The 20555-nt window shown below is 44.1% G+C and overlaps 1 protein-coding gene across 1 annotated transcript in view; it reads left to right on the forward strand.

The window, feature by feature from the left end:
• LOC112556491 (trithorax group protein osa-like) overlaps positions 1-20555 on the forward strand; it is a 63551-nt gene that overhangs the window by 7916 nt on the left and 35080 nt on the right. The window contains 1 exon segment of the mRNA XM_025225542.1: positions 17967-18136. Within this exon segment, the coding sequence (XP_025081327.1) occupies positions 17967-18136 (170 nt within the window).

Here is a 20555-nt window from a genome sequence, read left to right on the forward strand (position 1 = left end):
GAAGGAAATGTGTATAGAGTGTGGCAGGGTGACTGATGGTGCCATGACTTTTGACCCATCCACCTCATGTACATGGGGGGGGGGAGTTCATGGGGGTAAGGGAGCAAGGAAAAAAGAGAGAGGTCTGTCCCCAGTTATGTACTGGCAAGTAACCAGAAGTATTGTTAGAGAAGAACCTGCACCTGTGTGCTTTTTGTTTTCCTTTTGTGTATTCTTACTAATATTAGGACCATAGTAGCTCACAAGTTTAGTCATTGCCTGTTCATTTGTTTGGTAGGTGCTGTTGAAATGAAAACTTTTGGTGTCCAGCATAATCACAGTAGAAAGTCCATTTGCATTCTTAAGTCATCCGATGTAATTGTTAGATTGAATGACAGAGCTCAAGTATCATACACATGCATTTTTAGAGCTCAGTTTAAGATAGTTTGTGATATTTCCCCCATCACCCCTAAAAATAGCCACATCAAGTTTGAAACTCATATCTTGTGGTTAACTTCTGTCCTGGCATTGTAAATCATATCCTCTGTTTAACTTCTGACCTAGCATTGTAAAGCTCTTCTTACTTCATTTGATGAAGTAGAAACTTGATTGCAAATGTTATCAGGAAGAAAGTGGAATGCCAGCTGGTATATTATGATTTTAAAAACAAACTTGTTTAGTCAAGTAACTGTTCAATAGAGAGAGGTGTTGACATAAAAGCATATGCTACATGTAGCCATTTATAGGATATTATCAACACTCTCTCATATTTCTGCCTGTGTTTAAAGTTTTTGCATTACATGAAATACCTTACTGTTTTATGTGAAAGTAGAGAAAGGCTGCACTGTTCAGCCAGAGGGAGGCTTGCTTTACTTCCACTGTAGCTAGATAGAAGGGCAAAGGAGATATCATTTTATCTTTTGGAATGGAACCTCCAGGGATGCAGATATGTAGATAAAGTGCTGATGTAGGGAGTAGAGTAATCTTTGATTGCCCCCCTTCGCATCAAGCCATGTCTGGTGGCATGATTAGCACAATGCACTGGTTTCTGCTGTCAGTCCTCCACCACCTCTGATGTTGTCTCACTGGCTTCTGCTGTCAGCCCTCCACCATTTCTGATGTTGTCTCACTTGGCCTAGATTGTGGAAGGTTAAAAGCTTCACACTTTCTGAGCTGGGTACAGTAAATAGACAGGTTTGCACTCCCCAGGGAAAGTAGACTGGAGGCAGTGTGTGTGTGTGGGGGGAAGATAAACTTAGAAACAAAACCCAGCACCAACATAGACAAGTGCATGCTTACAGTGTAATATGCATTGTATGCACTTGTAAGAAGTTGATCTGTTATACCACCTAGACAAACTTACAACATAGTGTATTTCAAACTTATAGCAGTATCTTGACAGAATAGTTTTTGAAATAGCTTAACATGCGCTTATTTCAAATGTTCTAGAAAGCTTTTTCAGACATCTTTTACTGACCCTGGATCAGTCATATTTCATGATGCCCAATGTAGCAGTCACGCCTTGTCTCAGGTCTTCTCCATCCCTTATCTTTGGTTTGGTACTTAGTATCTCTTATCATCTGACAAGATCCAGCTGTGTTAGAAAACCTCTGTGCCCCATTTCCTCCTGGTAAAGTTTGGGAGGTCATGCAGGCAGGGAAGCAGCAAAAGTAAGCTAAACATAGGAACTGAGTTCCTACCTCGCCTGTGAATGAACTGCAAAGCACCTAGTCCTAATCTTCAAAAAAAAAAATTTTTTTTTTAGAAGCCTCTCCCAAAAACCTTTTTCTTTCTTCGCCATCTGTCTCTTTTTCTCCACCTCTTCCTGACCCATCCTGTATCATGGTGAGGATGAAAAGCTAAGTAGTGCTCTTTGTGTGATGTTTGACTTCTCCACAGTCTTGTGTATTTTCTTGTTCTTAATGATAGGTCTGTTTAATGTAATGTACCACGTGCATCAGTGTTAAGATGTTTTGTTCTATTTTTATATTTCCATTTATTTTGAATGAATTTTATGAAGGATGGATTTTAGGGGAGGTTTTAATGCAGGGTGTTTAACAAAGGCTTTTGGGTAGGGAAGATTCAGATCAGGCATCTGTTGAAGATTACATAACTGTCAGTCCTGCAGGGTGAACGGGTCCACTTGTCAGATTTGTCGTTTAAAGAGGTGTGGTTGGGACGAGGTGAATGACATCCTCCCGGGAACTAGCTTTAGAACATTCTCCATCGGAGCGGGAGAATGGAGGAGGGGCGTTGGGGGGAGACAAAAACAGAGGATGAACAAAAATGCGGACCTACACCTGTGCCTGACGATAAGGTTGGTATCAGGTGGCAAAATTAGCACACCATTTTACGCATCACTGCCTCGGTTCCTTCTTCAGGGTGGCGCCCATTATCCCTTGGCGATCGGATGCGGCTAGCGGAGGTAGTGTGCGGTCAGGCACGCGCTTCTACTTTGTCTTCTGCCGCTGGAGCAAATGATTGTCGCGGAAAGGACTTAACTGGCAGTGCTGAGGACTACAAAACTTTCAGCAGGATGCTTTGTGCTTGCTTTGTTTAAAATTGCAAAATAGTTTTCATTTGATATCAGGTAGTTGGCATGAAAATAAAATTTTTCGTTTATAGAATTACTGGCAGCAGTAGTGTTGTCAATGAAACAACTTTCTTCTTGCTTTCTTCCGAACTCTTTCGCTTTTGTTTTCCATGTAGATGATTAATCTTTTCCCTGACGATCTCTTGCAAAAGAGGTGAATCGATAAATAAATAATCTCACTCTTCCGTCTACCCAGCCGTTCTTTTTTCCTTTTCTCTTACCCCTTCTTTCATCAGTGCTCGCTGGGAATCTCATTCATTCCTTCCCCCTTGTCCCCCGCCCCCCAAAACCTTTTCTGCTTTCCACGTATGTCGATGAAGCGCGGACATTTGTGGATTTAGTATTAAGGAAAAGGCTGTCAACAACTGCTCCCGAGAGGGCACTTGGATGTGTACACTTGCAGCAGTTTTCTCCACCCCATCAAATGCCACTTACCGCGATGCTTTTGAAAGACGGACAGTCGCCCTATCCCTCAATCCATCGGCTGACTCGGCGTAGAAGACCAACAGTAAACGTTGTCTTGCTAAGTGTGAGCCATGTAGGGCTCTCCTCCATCAAGTGAAGCCGTATCTGAATCACTGGTGCTCAAGAATTCCTAAGAAAATAAAAGGGGTGGAGGCGGGCAGCTTAAAAAAAAAACTTTTTTTGGTCCATTTCTTTGCTCCTTTATTTCCCGACATTCAGGAATGCGTTCGACACCCGCTACTGAGAGAGAGCTAGATCTTGGCCACCTTAATTGGAAGTGTTTATAAGACAATGCCAAATGATTTTAAGTTAAGGCTTTAAACAAATAATGTACGAAAAAAAAAAAAAATGGATGTGTATGTGCGTGCGCGCGCATGCGAGGGAGGGAGAGGATTTGCAAGGTTATGGTCTGTGATAAAACTTTGAGGGGGGTATATGGTGGGAGTGGTGGTAGTGGAAATGTTACCGCTGCACAAGCCCTGCCCACTCAAAGCATTGATTGCCCAATCTTCCTGGCCCTGTCACATCCAGCGCTGAAAATTGAACACAGTTGTAACCTCTCATTTCATATTGATCTCTAATGGTCGATTGTCTCACAAATGGTGTGGGGAGATAGGTGATTCTCTGCGGCCTACGTGAGAGATGGTGTTTTCTTTTCATCAGATTTGGCACCCCATTATTGCTACCCATTTGCTACTTTTCAGGTCCCTTTTTACCCCCCTTTCTCCATCTTTCCCTGCATTCTAGTTGCCTCCCCCTTCCCTCATCCCTACCAATTCTTCTGTGTCAGAACTGTGGTTCTGGAAGGAGATAAATTTGAACGCACGAAAGGATGGCTGTTGCTTGCCTCAGGGCCGCTCAGATCTATGGATAAATTTTCCTCAGCTTGTGCCTGAATGGATGGTGGAAATCACCACGGCAATTTTTTTTTTAAACACCATAAGGAACAATTTGTTTAAATGTGTGTGGCATTTCTGGTTTGTGGACTTGTCTGGATCAACTGGTACTGTCATCGGTCATGGCATCTTGGCATTTTCCCACCACAGTGCTGTTAAGTAGCAGCAGTGTGCTAAAAGGTTCCTTTTTAACCTTTCAATTGTCGTATGGTGTCTTAGAAGTCAGTGTAGAAAGTACTTTCTGTTTGACATTGTTATCTGTTGAGAATGAAGCAGTGTATTAAAAGATAACTATTAGTTTTAAATCATTGAAAGTTAGCGTTGGTATTAGAAGTATTCATGCATAATACTTTAAAAATTGTTTGCATCATTGAAATTTGAGAAGGCTGAAGTATTCTAAATTGTTCTTTTCGTTTTAGCATTTTAAGCTTCACTAAGTATTTTGGAAATATGCGCGCAAAATATTTTCATTCTGAGATTGACTTTATGTGGAGTTCTAAAGATATCATCATTAGATTAGTACATGGATTAATGTAGACAGTGGAGCATCTTGATAATAATAGTAATCAAATGTGTAAATTAAAAAGCCCTCTTGAAAACAGTATTAACCTGTAAACGTTTCTGTCCTTAACAGTTGCTGATATTGTTTGGCTCGTTCAGGTCTTTGGTTTCCTGTTTTTCCATGAAAGCTATTTTAGATTATTGTCTCCTTAGCCGATATTGCAAAGTGATGCTGAAGTGTTCAGTGCTTGATGTGACTATAAAACTTTATTTAACTTCTACCTAGTCCTACGCAAGTATGAATTGATTTAATTGCAAAGCATAAGTAAGCTACTATTTGATTCATAAGCATAAGTGCAAAAATATGCTTAATAATTTGAATCAATTCTTGTATTTTAACATTGGGACTAGAGAATTAAGAATAAACAGGTAGGAATACTGAGGCAGAATTTTCACATTTCGCAAAAGGCTGTGGTGCAAGCAAATTGCAAATTTGTATGTTTAAAGTTTGGAATGTGAAACTGCAGTTAATTTGCTTCTGCTCTTTCAGTTTCTCTTTCTCTAGGTTGTTTACAAGAGACACCCAAAAGAATGGTTTAATAATTGTTTGTCGGCATGCAAATTCTGCTGTTGTAACAGTGTACGTTTTTTTCCCAAGCTTATTCACATGACACAATAAATTCTCAGGGAAAGTCAGTCAGTGCAGGCATGTTTCCTCCATTTCTTTTTGCATTCCCTCTGTCCTTCTGCAGCCATTCTGGACCCTTTGCTGGAATACTTCTTTGTTTAAGAACAATGAAAGCAGTGGGTGCTTATGTATGTTCCATTTGTGAACTGTTTTTCATATATTCAAGTTTGGTTCCTGCAGATCATGTTTGGTATTTGGACTGAATAAGGTGGTTGCCTAATTCAATTTTATGTGGAAAATTGATTGTATTGTTTATATTGTTTCGTATACATTGTTTTGGTGATATGCCATTAAAAATAATTTGTCTGCTTATCAAAGATTGAAGATATTGAGATGAAGTAATTTCTTAACTTTACCATTATTATTACTCTAAAGGAAGAGGTAAGTACTTTTAAGCCCTACAAAAGAGTTTTATGATTTTTTATGAATTCTGTGAAAAGTTATTTATATCTCATTGCTTTGCATGGTCTCCATGTTTTTGAGATATCTTGGTTTTGCTTTTTCCGACATTAAAGTTGCATGGGTCTTAATGTTGTAGTACCCTAACTGAAAGGGCCCCTGTACTTAGGGATGGAAGCAGGATTTGCATTAGGGACACTTTTATGCATAAAAAGAGAGGAAAAAATGTCTCTCACAACCCAGTCTTATCCGGGTAGAGACAGAAGGGTCTCGTAAATAAAGTCCAACCACCTCCGCCTTGCAGCCCAGCCTAAGCAGGGCGGAGGCAGATGAAGCTCATAAACAGAAGTCCCTTAACTTCCACCCTATTTTGGAGGGCCAGCTAAAACACTTTCTTGTTACCACTGCAAGTCATCAAGTACTAACTTGGAAGTCATGGGTTCAGACCCCAGGGTGTCCGAAAGGTGTGTATGTGACCCATGTTGACAGGGCTGGCCGTCAAGGGTTTTCTCAGTGCAAAGAAATCGCCTCTGTGTGGAAAGTGGGCGAACTTCTAGATTTCGCTAGTGCTGCTTCTTTCATTCTTCTCCATCCATCCCTTCCTCCCAGCTCAGTCCTGCAACGTCTTGATTCACTCATTGCCATCATCGCCGTCACTCCTCGCCGCCGTGAGTACTCGGCGATAATAAGCATTTACGAACGGCAGGTCAACTGGTGTGGCGCGCCTAGAGAGGTGACGGCGCGCGAGCTTGCGTCATGTTAAGCAGTGTGACGTCAATGGCACATTTCTTTCCCTCCCTCCTTCATGCTCGGTCAAATTAGCTTTGTTATCTCGCGTGGATGTGAGCTTGTTCGACGTGGCCAGTGAGTCGTGCGAAGGACTCTTGCGATGTCGGTTCGCCCAACAGCTTGATCATCTCAGGGGTGAAGAAATTCGGAATCATCCGCGATGCAGCAGGCCTTCTTTCTTTAAATTTTGTTTGATAGTTTTGGAAATGCAGTATCTTTCGCGAGCTGTATTCGCCATCGGTTGTCGCGAGTTTAAGAGCTGTTTGAGTGTGTTTAGGTGTTGCTGAAAAGGATGAAAACTCCTCGAGAGCCATGTTGTAGTCGTGTGGCTGATAGATATGGCGCGTGTTAATTGGCTTCAGACATGTTCATTTTGTGAACCCTTCATTGCCAACAAGGCAGCATTCAGAGATGAATTGGAAATATATTTCAACAGCATCTATATACTTGAAGGTTACTTATTCATTTTTGTGAGCAGAACCGTACTTGTCAGCGTAGTGTGGAATGGGGTCGGATGCAGGGAGCACGTGGCACCCAACACCCGTCGCTTAGATTCACATTTGTCATTTTCCGCGAGTTTTCGCAAAGAGCTACATAAGAAAATATGTTGTTCATTTGTGTTAGAAATCAGATTAAAATGGAGATGCCTTAACTCACTACGGGCCTTGGGGACACGCAGATGGCTTTTAGATTGGTCACTCGTGCGTGAAAGACATGCTTAGTCGTCCTTTGAGGGGAACAACGAGTTTTTAAGTTGGTTGAGAACGCAAAACACTTTTGCGGGAAAATTTTTTTAAGGTGTTCACGCTGACGTCACATTATGCTTCAGTTATGACCTAGTTACAGCCTCAGACGTCATAAACGTTTTTGAAAGCAACCGTTTGTATTGAGAGGCAATTCTGGCGCCTTTTCTTCTACTCTGCTCGCATTCCTGTGGATAGCAGCGAGGCATAGGTGTAGGAGTCGGAACAAGCGGGGCTTTGTTTATTTATTTAGTTTTCGTCATTTCATCTGAAAAATCGGACGAAACGGCGGGCGAGTGCCACCTACCGGGTAAATGAGCCTAGACCCCTCAGGAAATCACTGGAGTGGAACTAATGCCTGTCCCCAGGTAGTCCGCCATGCAATCGTCTGGGCCTCGGCTTTTGCTTATCGTCTTCGTCGACGGCGAAGGCAGGGAAGGGTAAGGGGAAGGAGGATAGAGAATAGAGGTGTTTGTGTGTAGGGCAAGGGGGTAAGTTGGCGGGCCTGGGCTCTCTCGAGGTCGCTGGAGAAAGTGCATGGTCATTGCTTCTTCCCGCGCTGGCTGGTTGCCCGACCTTTTGGCGTTGCGTGACCTCCTCGCCTGTCTGTCGGAGGGACCCCAGTGATTGCAGACTCGTGTCTGAGTGATTGACAGGTTTTGATCGGACCTGATCAACCCAGCAGGGTAGTTGCCTTATTAGGCTAGGTTTATGTCGACATGCCGTGCGAGATGTCCGTTGAGAGAGGTGCACTGGTGTAAGGCTGGTTTGCTGCTGAGGCCGGTGAAAGGACACCCAATCAACATGCCTCGTGCAAGACCTGAACTCACAGCATTAAAGACCCATCGATGTGAATTTTATGAAATAAAAGGTTAAGTTCTTTAGGAGAAACTGCATAACCCAATTTCTAATTTTTGCCATCGAAATAAAAACATTCAAACAGGAACTCGTTGGTGTCATTCTGGTACACGACTACTCAAATCATGAAGCTGCGGCTTAGTTATATTTTTATGTATCCACGGAGTGACAAGGCGCACAGGTATAAATGTCGATACTTGGTTGTATCTTCCAAAACGAAGCATGACTGATAGATTATGGGAATTAATTTTTGTTTTTTTAAGTACTCTTTAGTAGACCTTTAAAATCGTGACTGAGAATATTTGTTTCGTTCCAGGCGTTGGGGTCACAACCTTGGATGGGTTCCAAAAAAAAAAAAAATCGCTTGAGGTCTTCATTTCCCCCGCCCCCCTCCTCAGAAGTGTATTGTTTGACGATGATAAAACAACCATCTGGTCTCGATATCAACTTGATTGTTGCTACTGGCTCGTTCATCGTCCACAGTACCTTCTGTCTGACCTTGTCATCTATTGTTGTTTACCATCCCCTTCCCTTCTCTCATTCACCGTATCTTCGTACTTGGTGATTGTATCGTGTGTTCGTGCGGACATTATACTTATACTCGGTTCATTGTCACTGCTGGTGATTACAAATACCGACCTTCCCTCGGTTCTGTTTCACGAACTGATGCTGTTGTGGCATTGTGAAACCGAATCTTCCTCTTCCCCTCCGTCTGTCCTCCCTCTCACCCCTTCTCTCTCTCTGACTCAGCGCTAAAGTGTAACCTCATGCTGCAGTTTCTCGGACACTTGTACACTAGCTGAGGAAACTATAACACCACCATCCTGAGTATTCACCACACTTTCGAACCTCTACTCACCCGGGGTATCGAGGCAAAAATGTACGGAATTTCGAAATGAGTCTGCGGTAGGGACCTGATCGCGGCTAATTCCATTCGTTATCACGTGCAGTTTATCGTCGGCATCTGGTTGGAGGCGGGGAACACAATGAGGGTTTGCGATATTGGAGGAAGGGTGATAAATGTGCGTGGAAGGCGGTCGTCGGCGCATTTTGTGCTTGCCATTACCTTTTACCAGGGATAATCATTTTGGTGGCTTTTTATTTTCCTTCGTCAAGTGTCCACGAGGAAGGGTCTTGCCATCGTTCTGACCAGACCCAACGTCCTCTTTAGTAGTCGGGTCCCCCCTTCCTTCTCAACCCACGTAGTCTTCCCCTCCCTTCTCCTCCGAGTCCCGCTGCAAGAGGCAGGTTTATGAAGTGAAACGGACTCTACAAGCGACCTGGAGACTAGTTTATGGTCCTTCGGGGTAGCGCTCTGCGTGGTTAGGACCCGGAGTCGGAGAGTCCTCGAACCGTCGCTGGAAGCCCTTGATTTACAGTTTTTGCAATCTGTCGTCATTTCCGGCTGAACACTACTGCTTCGAGACAGTTTCGGCGTCTGCCGCACGGAAGCCTTCAACACTGCTTGAAAGTGCTTCTGGGTGTATTCCCCCTCCTCCCCACCTCTTCCCCTAAGATTAAGGTTTGGGAATGGTGGTTAATGCGCGCGGAAGCAGTATTGGTGATTTTATGCTGAAGGATAACAACACCTGTACGTGTTCTTTCTTCAGGTTAAATTGCCTTAAATTTTCTCCTTTATACAAAGGCTCCTTTGTTAGGGATCAGAGATTTTTGTTGGCGAGGAAACGCGAAATTTGCGCTAAATTATTTACATCCCCTTCTTTCCATTTTTTCCCCAACATTTTGTCTACTCCTTTTCAGTCGCTGTCGTGTTAGTTTGTAGCTTTAGGGCCGCTTTTATCCGGGCAAAAATGCTGAAGCAAGTATTCGAAATGTCTGAAAGACCCATTGGCAAATATATTTGGTAAAAATGTTTATATCTGGCTTTCCGTGTTGACCAAAGTTCCAATATTCCGAAAGATCACCCCCAAACCATTGATTTCTTTGCTAAACTTGGTCAAAAGTTTGACATTTTCCGTGTTAAAAATGACATTAAACGGGGAAAGAGCCTTCGTGGGGATACAACATAACCGAGAAAATTTGATGAATTTTGGGTCGTCATACACTGAGCAATACAAATACGGTTTTGAGGTGTGTAAATCGTGTAATGAGATGTCTTATATTGAAACCTGTGTAGAGGGAGAAGTTATAAAAAGCGAGGTTGTGTGTTTTGTAGATAGGAATTATTTTCTATAACATAATTCGATGTCCCGTTGTCTCCATGTTTCTTGTTTGTTTCTTTATGGTGCCGAAGACTGCAGAAATTATTGAATTTAATGGCGGGAGCTCAGTGACCGAGGCTTCTCCTGTTTACCTGATGACAGTGTCTTCGACCATGATTGGATTGTCATCCACCCAGCACCTCCTAGAGGGATGTCAGTTGTTCTAGCTGCGACTTTTATGGATTTTTTGATCGCTAGGTGAGGCTGTGTGAGTATTGTGGGATGGGCCAGAAGGTGTCCAAGCCCTTTTCAGGGTCACTGTCCACCCAGCAGTGATGGTTGCCGGATGTATTCAGCGAAGGTAACAGGATGAAGAAAGAGATGAGATGCGCTGTGCCGGAGATACGGGGAACCGCTTCCACAGCTGACTGCCCCTGCGGCCATTAGGCTGTAAGACCTTTAATTATTGCTCGATAAGGACGATGCATTAATCAAGATTTATCATCCTGGTTTGTCAGAGGACGATATTTGACAGTTACCGCAGGCGTCGTCTTGTGTACTTCTTGCTTTCTTCCCGTCTTACCCGATCTGTTTTTTTCCCCCGTTTTTTTTTTTTTTGAGTGAGACTGGCGCCCATTATATTCATAGCTGGTTGTCAACGCCGCTGGCACAAATAGAAATGCGTTGGAGAACAGAGACCTACTAACTGGAATATGAGATCGAGCGATGCCTATCTGCAGTCGCAATCCACCTGGATGTCGCCGTAGTCTTGTCGCCAGGCGCACCGGAGGGCGGGGGAGGGGCTAGGTAATAATACAGGTCTCCGGAAGGAGCTGATCCCTCGGCCAAGAAGAGTCTGTCCTTCACACTTTCCCTCTCGCACCCCTCCTTTCCACTGACGTACGAGGACATCTTGCTTTTTACAGAGAGAAGGAGAGGGGAACATGTCTGTGTGTGTGAGCAAAAGATTAAACACGAGGGCTGTGTTCGTAGCAGGTTAGTTATGAAATCGTGTATGGTGGTACTCTCATTTTTTGCTTATGTTTTTTCCCCGTATTTCATTTATGGTAATTATATTGATCTTAAGGCAACCCAAATCCACCAGTGCACAGGTAAGCACCTATCTCACGCTCCCCTCCCGCCCTCAACACCACAGCAAATTACACAAGGCTAAGTGAAACGCATGCATACATCTTACACTCATTAATGGCAAAGATAAAAAGGCCAACGATTTCAAGCTCGCATTCGTGAGGGCTGCATACCACCACAGGTCCCAAACTAAAATAGAACCTGGCTGGGCTTCCCTGACACCAAGTCGCCATTTTGGTCCTCAAATCAGAAGTGTCTTGCAATTGTCTTATTTTTCACAAACCGTCAGCGTTGTATGTTTTTGTTATCTTGGACTTCTTTAGTTCTTACTTTCAAAAGTGAGGTGGTAGGTGTAGTGTGTTCGTGTCCTATGCTGGTTTATTTGATATTACAAGTGGTAAAAGGGAGGGGAATTGATGTTTTACCAACTAAGGTTATGTCACGGCAAGGCAGCCAACCCTGTCAACAAATGTCACATTCAAGGAAAGAACGGCGTCCCCGAGACGAGAGCTGAACCCAGAACAGTCAACCTTCACCGGACCGCCCTGCGAGTGGTAAGATGGCTGCGCGGGGGCTTCAGCTAATTCAGTAATAGCCACGTGCATGGTCTATCCACTAGATTTAGATCAGTCCATATCACTCACTCCTGTAGGAAGGGCGCGTATTTTTGTTTTGTTTGTTTGTTTTAATAAGCCATCGAGGATGCTTGACGTGCACAGAAAGTTTCACGTCCGGAACTAGCGCATGTTGGTGTCTGGACAGGAATGGGAAGAGGAAGACTCGAGGATGTTCTTGTGGCAGGATTCTCTTTCCTGGAGGTGATGCTTCAGGACAAACTGCTGGCCCCTGCGATTGAAATCGTGGTCCATAGGTGTCAGTGCTAGGTCCCACTCGAAAGTCATGGCTGTTAGCGCAGTCAGTTGGAGGATGTTTATCAGTTGGTTTCAGTGTGTAAACTGAACACGTGGCTGATTATACGGACGGGTGTAGGGGAAAGAAGAAGAGTGGTTTAGCACGAGTTAGTCAAAGATGCCAAAGTCGCTTTTTGCCACCTAGACCGACACAAGGCGGGAGGGACGAAGGAAAGCGGGGCAAGAAAGTTGACCTTTGACGTCGAACTAGCAAGTAGGACTAAACGTGACCAAAATGCAGCCGGTACAGCAAACAGAAGACATTTTCAGAGGGGAAAAAAAAATTAAGTCCGTGTCGGAATCTGAATCCTAACTATCCGATTCTCCTGTTGCGCAGCCGGACTGGTGATTGAGAAGGGAAACTACCTGCACGCGCGCGTGCAACGTGAAGCACGAATAGGAACAGGTGGGGTACCTCAGGAACCAGCTTGTAAACAGCACAGCACAGGGCAGAACTGGGGCGGTGGAGGAGTCTTTTCTTGATGACCTACTCTTTTCTCCTTTTTGACCACACCTTTCCCCCGACACCCTTCCCGCCTACAAAAGTACAAAGAAGATATGCTGTACATAGCCGATCCGTTGTAAGTTTAGAGAAAAAAGCAGCAGTGGTCTTAATAAAATGCTTTTTATTTAAAACATTTTTACAAGAGTGTGGCTGTGATTACTAGGCATAGGCTGGCATTATAAAAGAGTGAAATCTGTCTTGTGGGTGAAATTCCCTAGAGTCGAGGTCTGACCTGAAATAGAGTTTTACCAGTCTTTTACTTTGGAGGTGGGGAGGGTCATTGTATGTAGACATGCGATAGATATTCTAGCATTTATTGAAGTTAGTGCCATTACGTGACCTCCTGCAAAGTTTGTACTGTTACAGAATCTCATGGTATATATTTTATCAGTGAGAGGTGGAGGGGGGGAATTGCAGGAGAGAAAGCCAGCCTTCAATTGGTGACAGGCGCTAACCGTTGCGCCACGGGACCGCTTCAGAGTGAGAGTGGAGGCAAGAGAGACTAAAAAAAAATGTTAACAACAACAACCACCAAAAGCGATGTTTTGTTTCCCCAAACATCCATGTAGATCGACTTAAAAGGACAATCATAAAGAAGAAAAAGAAACTACCTTGATATATAAATTCGTGCAAGCATGTCGTAACGAAAAGAAATTGCGAAAAAACAGATAAACATGTGCAACTATATTCCTCAACCAGAAGTACAAATAGTGAATGTCGAGGCATCAGCTATAACTAAAGACTTCATTTTTTTTTTAAATGAAGGCGGGAAAGGTGGTGTCTTTGTCACCAGCTGCCCGACTTTCCCCAACACACAGAAGACCAAAACTAGTCAGACTACAACTTTTTTTTTTAGGGCGAGCTCACGAGTTCATTATTTAGACCTTTCAAGCGGCAGAGGACTTTAAAAAAAATGTTAAAATTCAAACAAGCAAAAGATTTCTTTCCTATTGGAACGTGCACAGTTGTGGGAGTGCGATGATTGGACAGTTTGGAAGGTCTGATTCTCATGATAAAGTGCTTAAAAGTTGAGGCCTGGGAAGTAATTGCATAGGCCGGGGTACGTTCCATGAAGCGTGTGTATGGGTGGATTATGTGATATTCCTCCCAAAGACATCTTGACAATAGGGCATTGTGCAGTGAGAACTGGTGCACTGTACTAATAACCTGTTTCATGTTTTGTTAGAGAGCTCCACCGCCGACTGAATTTAAGCTAGACTTCGGTTTTATGTGACCGCACCGCGCGCACCCAGGCACTTGCACGCACGCACGCACACACATACACACACATATTGTCTTCCTTGGTGCAGTCCCTGTGTGAGTGGTGCACCACATGTGGTGTAGGATGTTGTCGGGGTATACTGACAGAAATAATAACTGCTGTAGGACAAGCAGGGACGGTGCATTTTATCTATACATACATGCACAGATCTTTACTAGCGTTCCATGGAATAGTGTGAGGAAAGATATGCAGCACAGGGTATCAGACCACAAACTGCGAGCAGTGACAGTTGCAGATTCGACAATCAGGACGGCTCCCCGGAGCATGGATAGGATGAGAAGACATGCAGACCAACCGTACTGACATGGGAAATGTGGAGATACTTGACCTGTGCCCAAACCCTATTTTACCGTCTTTCCCCATGTAGTTTGCTTCTTTTGTTTCATTTTATTGTGACATATGACTAAGAAGGGACAGCGAACCCTTTTGTAAATATTTAAAAATAAAAGAATAATAAAAAGAATCTGTTAGCTCACAGTGGTGTAAAGGGAGGTAACAATGCACATTCATAAGACAACTTTGCTTTCACTCCGAGCTTGAAGAGCTCGTTATTCAGGTGGTGTGTGTGTCCTGCCCGAAGCTATTTTAATTATCCACCCCGCCCCTCTCTGGCCCAGGCGGTGGCCGGCCCGGGACGTCGCGTGCGTGTGAGCGTGCGAGGCGATTATGTTGTCCAGGCCCATCACGTGGATGACGCAGCGGGTCGCTGTCGCCGCAAAAGCCGCAGTTGGGGAGCTGGCAATGTGGGTTGAGTGGGCCAGCTTCATCATGTTGCGACTAAATCGCGTCGGTTGCGGCCTGGGTACTGGGGTGGGCAGAGGGGTAGGAGTTGGGCGACTCGGCCGATCTGTTTACGTTGAAGTTTGGCGGGTAAGAACTGTCACCCCGTGTTGATTGCCTGGTGCGATACGGACGGACGAAATGGGTGAGCGTTGAAGATCCTCCAATCTGCAGGTGTCTGGGGCCGAAGAATTGTTTTGTTTTTTTTTACGGTCGGAACATGTACAGTGCACACAGCAGCGCATGCAGGGGTAGGGGGAATCCTCTGTAACCAAAGGATGAGACTTATTTCTAAGTTAAGATGGTTATTGGCGTAGGAATATTTTCTTACTGTGTAGAAAAGAAAGAAGTCTAAACCAAATCGTCATGCCAGAATACTCATGGATAAGCTAAGGATGTAACTCACAGCTCTCCCATTGGCGGGAGCCTTGGCGACGGAACATCTTCATGTGCGTTCACGACTTTCTTCTCGTGATGATACAAAGCACATGTTTTGAGAAAGGGAAGGCTATGGGACCACGAACTTGTATTACTCGACTGCTGGCAGACGATTTTTTCCAGTTAACTACAAAAACGAGGCTTGAGACTACAGAGCTTCCGGTTTAGTCACATTCATTGTTTAGGCTTGCCGAGACTAACAGCTGAGAACTTCGCAAGAGGCAAAGAGTTGGTCTTGGCAGACAGGCAGCAGTCCACCTATACACGCCCGTAATGGGACTTTTATACTTTATTAAAACTTAATTTGAAGAACTGTTTGCAAAATATGTCTTCGTGCGCCAAATACGAGAACAAGGTGTTTAAAAAATTATGCTGGCCTTATACACCTGTAAAAATACTTTCAAAAATATATTTGCAGTAAATTGTTCTACGTAGATCGTAGTTTTGCTTCTGATTGTTCAGGAAAGTTGGCATGATAAAATAATCCGTGCAGTAAAACAAACAAATCTTCCCATCTCGCCATCCCCTCTACCATAATTTTCAAGCAGTGTAAGCTTTGGTCGTAGGGTTCCCTCCCTCCCTCCCTCCCTATCCCACTCTCGCACTAACACTAAACCTGTCCTAGCTTATCTATGATGACTGCTAAAGCTTTTGGCAAGTGTCCAGTGTCCGAGAGCGCGCGGAGGACAGAACTTTCTCTGGGAGGATAAAACCTTTCTGACGCGGATGACTGAAGTTTGATTTGAGGAGCAGTCTGCCCTCGGGGGCTCTTCTCGATGCACACAGGTTCGAGGGTGGCGCTTTGTTCCGCTGGGGTCGACTGCTCGACTGTTGGTTCTAGTACAAGAAAGAAACTGAATGAGCGCGGGTATTTTGGGGTGGGTGGGGAGGCGTGCGCACCCATGGTACAGGATGTTGTTTCAAGATTGGCTGATAAGTTTGTTTTTTTTTAAGTCTGAGCAAAAACGCAGTCGTCAATTATTGTTGCCTGTGGCTGGAACAATCCTGATAACCGTCAGCTTTTATTAGAGCCTGTATTCGCCATATAAAGGCATTGACGGACATTTGTAGGGAGATGGTAGGAGATTGGGGTGGGGAAGGTGCGAGGGGTGAAGAAAGAAAATAGGCGAGCTTTAAATAGAGCTTGGGTATAGACGAAATGATTGCTTGGGGTTGGGTTACAATCATTGCAACTATCTCGTCAAATGCGAAGCAGTCTGTACACATACACGCACGAGTGCAGCCAAATCATTTTCTTGTTGGTAGAAGGCGAACAGACACACATTCAAGGTACCCCCGATCACTACCACCACCACCACCGCCACCAACCACAAAACAAAATTTCAGTGGTTTACCTTCAGATAATGACCTGCCTTTTGACTCATTATCACTTACATGCTTAAATTGAGTACACACGATCTTTTAGTCCTCATTTTCGCTCCACTTTCCTAGTTTTTATTTTGAGTACCGGGAGGAGGGAGGTTGTCACAGTAACAGTGTGTATCAGACACAGGAATGACAACATAAATGCATTACAATTAACAAGCGACAAGAGATGAACTGGGTGCATGTTAAACCTAATACTTATCTTCCTCCCTCTCCTTCTCGCTTCTCAGTTTTATGGCCAGTCATTGACCCGAGGGCGTACGTCGCGAGGTGCGACTTATATATGGAGAGTTTATAAAATGTTTAATAAAATTTATGGTAACTAGATAAAAGACCACAATACTAATAATCAAATAGTGGGAGGTCTTCTCAGCCTAACATCCCGCGAGACAGCAGTTCCCTCCCATCGCACCACTCCCCTCTCACCACGTGTGCACAATTTTTGCCCAAAGCGTAAGCGGGTGGGATGGGGATGGGGATGGGGTGTGGGTGGGGAGTAGGATGATTAACGTGTTTGATGAACGTTGCATATCCCCTTAACAGGTGATTTTCGGTTGTGAGGTCTCCAAGTCCTAGATCATACTGTTACAGCATGTGCGACCTTAGTTTGATTTATGTGGCAAGTAATGATTTTTTTTTTTTAGGTGGTGGATGGAAGGGTGACTTGGAGGGAGGGGTGGGATAATGAGCAAGTCGTGTTGAGTTTACGTGGGGATAGCATGCGAGACTGGGTTGTACTTCAAGATGCAAACCGCCTGACGTCGCATGGGGTGGGGGAGGTAAGGCTGTTGTTGTGGACTTGGTGAAAGACAGTTTGCCGGCTGCCAACTGACTTGTTCACCTGACGGTGAGTGACAGCGGTTTTACCTCTCTTTCTCTCTTCTGACCTTTCTGCAGTCGCGGTTTCCCCTTCTTCTTGTGAATTGTGCCCAGTAGAGTGCCGGTTATAAAAACGGATGCAACTTCGCTGTGTTGGGTTTTTCAGTTCTGCTGATATAAAATTCCAACAAAATTAAACAAAATATACCAATGAGGTGAGGCTTGCGTTCAGGAGACATTACTGTAAACATGTCAGTAGGTTTTGCTGTTCATTTTCGAGTTTACAGTAAGTGACCATTTCCTTGCGGACAGGATGGGTTTTGACCGCTACTTCTCCTCATGGGTGGGGTACCCATTAAACACTGATGTCCCAAAGGACAGACCCTCCTAAACCTGAACTGACCAGCATGTTAGTGGAGATCTGCTGTCCACTGCATTCATTGTTGAGTGGAGCTGGACAGAGGCGACAGTAGTCAGTAACTTGAAGACTTTGAGCTCAGAAACCTTTTGTTCTGAAAATGAAAAGGAAGCCAGAGTTACAGGTTGTTAAAATGTTACGAAGCGCTTATGTAATCATGTGTGACCTGTCAAAACAGCGCCGATGAAGGAGGTGGTGTGAAGTGTAACCTTTGACCGTGGGTGTGGAATTGTAATGACACCTTTTTTTTTTTTTTGCTTTCCAGGATGCGAGAGGGCCATGTCGATGAAAGCTAACAAGGAGAACCAGGGCTTCAAGCTTCTGGAGGAAGACTGTCTCGACGACCGACCATGTGCCGCCGTCAAGAAGTTCGTCGCCTCTGTCCTCGACAAGAAGGACCTCAAGGACCAGGATGTGGCTGCAAGCTTTCGCAACGTGAGTACAATTCACTTGTCGTGCACGTGAGTACAATTTACTTGTCGTGCACGTGCTCATCTCTGTGTGGCACAGCGTATGGGTGGGTGGATGGATGAGGAGGGGATTAGTATATTGCGCATCTCTTAAAACTATGTCAACAAGTGTCAAATACAGAGAAATTAACTGCTCGAGACAAGATTTGAACCCATGACATCCAACCCTCGTCGTATTGTGTTTGTGTGTAAGAGATAGAGAAAGGAAGCAGATGAGACATCGCTAAAGAAGAATGAGTCAGTCTGATTTCTTGTTTGAACGTAATTGAAACAATACATTTCTTGTCTATTTGCTTGTTAAAATCACCCTGTTATTTTCACAAATATTGAACAAACTTATTTCATATTTGAGTGTTATTTATTGTATTATAATATTGATAGATACAGTTGTGATTAACATTGTCCAAGACACAGTCATCGTATTTCTTAATATCATTAGTTTCCTTGGAACATATAGGACATATGTGATTCTGTTGTTTGTTCTATTTTTATGTTTTTTGTCATATTGATGTTTCGTTCTCATAAATAGGAATGCTGATTCATATCAGATTATTTCTTAAACTTTAATTGTGACCCTGTTCAGTATGAATAATATATTGATATGGATAATCCAGCTGAGTACCTTCAGGTTAAGAACCACTTTGTCGTAATTGGTTAAACGTACTTTTTTCTTGTAGAATTGCGAATTTCAGCAGGGCATGCGCTGCACAGGTGAATGTTCGCACAAATATTCCTGCTTGCCATCGGGTGAACAAGATCAGGGGCGAGCAGTCAGGTGACGCATCCGCCGTCTAGCCTGATAACAGATGCGCGCTATCTGAAGGAGGGTCGGTTATGAAAAAAATTTAGTTGATATTTTCAGATCGTGGCAGTGCAGGTACATCAAGAGAAGAAACATCGCGATAGCCAGGATATTAAAAAAGAAAAGTCTCTTGTCTAAGTCGAGTCTGTTGATGACTTTAATAAACTCGTGTCCAGTCTGGCTTGCGGAAAGCTGGTGATGTTACGGCCGGACGAGGTGGCATTCGTTGTTTGTGTTAAGTTGTCCAGTCGACTCATATGAAACTGTATTGGGAGCCCTGCTTCGCTGAACTGTGTGGCAAGCACAGCTCATCTTGCTGTCCCAACAGCAGTGTACCATTTGTCATTAGTCTTCATGCAAAGACTCACATCGGGGAGTTTGGGAGGATACATACAGACCGAGTGATCATTGGCCACTAGACGTTTTTCTTACCGAGGCGTCTGTGTAGTCTGAAGTGGGCTGTACCAATGGCCTCACCGTCGGCAGACTGTTCACATTTCAAGAAACGAAAAAGTGTTGAAAACATGACTGTTCGCTCTCTTTTGCGTTTTCGTATTAATTTTTTAAATATTTTTTTTTACACCGCACGTTATTTTACCTGTAATTTAAAACGTTTGTGACACTGACTGCAAAGAAGCAAAGGATAATGGATTCTGACTGCGGGACGTAGCTTCATCACCGACCGCAGAATGGGTTCGTGGACTTTTTTCGGGGTGGGTGAGTGAGAAGGACAATAATTGTCGCATTACCGTGGTCAGTCTGCTGTTGATTCTGCTTTATGCGCGTGGAAAATGGAAGCCTGCGCGTGGTTTTATGAGTCTGAAATTCTGGTCTGTTGCTGCCTGTAACGGTGTCAGCTACGTCCAGCAACCTTTCCCTATCCCCCATGATGGGGGTAGTTCCCTTGTCCTCCCCTCTCATCGCACTCTCTTTTCCTGCTCCGGATGCGGGCAACGTTTGGTCCTGTCGGTTCACATCTCTAGTTTATAGACGTGGAATACGAGGCTGAGGGGAATGTACTTGGATCATATCCTCAGACTTCGTTACAATTTTATTTTTGTCTGGACCTGATTCTTGATCGTTAGCCGCTCTGCGTTAGGGTGCACTGCGCATTAAAATCGCACCTTTGGTTCGGAAATAGGTGAAGACCTCGTGCCCCGCGACATCACGACAGTAGACTCGTAGTCATGGCGACGCCTCGTTATCACGATATCAAAGCCTTCGCATTGGTTGTGGCTTTCAATGACCAGTCCACGTGAGCCTCCTCTCAATCCCGAAAGAACTTTAAAAAGCAGGACGAAAGTGTTGTTATCCTATCAACAGTTTCATCGTTGACCCATTAAGTCTTTAAAATCGCGTAGTGCAGAAAGGTTGGACCCTAGGAATGTTTGGTCACTCGTATCGGTTGTCATAGACAACAAACGTGAAGTTGGTGTACAAGAGGTTAGCATTTTTTCAGCATTGGCATAGATAAGAAGGCGGTCAAAATATTAGCAACTTCCCATATTTTACGCATTCAAGGGAAGTGCATGACTGGTGGGAGAAGACGAGTAGTGAAATCTTGTTACACAAACCCATCGCT

Source organism: Pomacea canaliculata, linkage group LG2, assembly GCF_003073045.1.
Source record: "Pomacea canaliculata isolate SZHN2017 linkage group LG2, ASM307304v1, whole genome shotgun sequence".
NCBI lineage: Eukaryota > Metazoa > Mollusca > Gastropoda > Architaenioglossa > Ampullariidae > Pomacea > Pomacea canaliculata.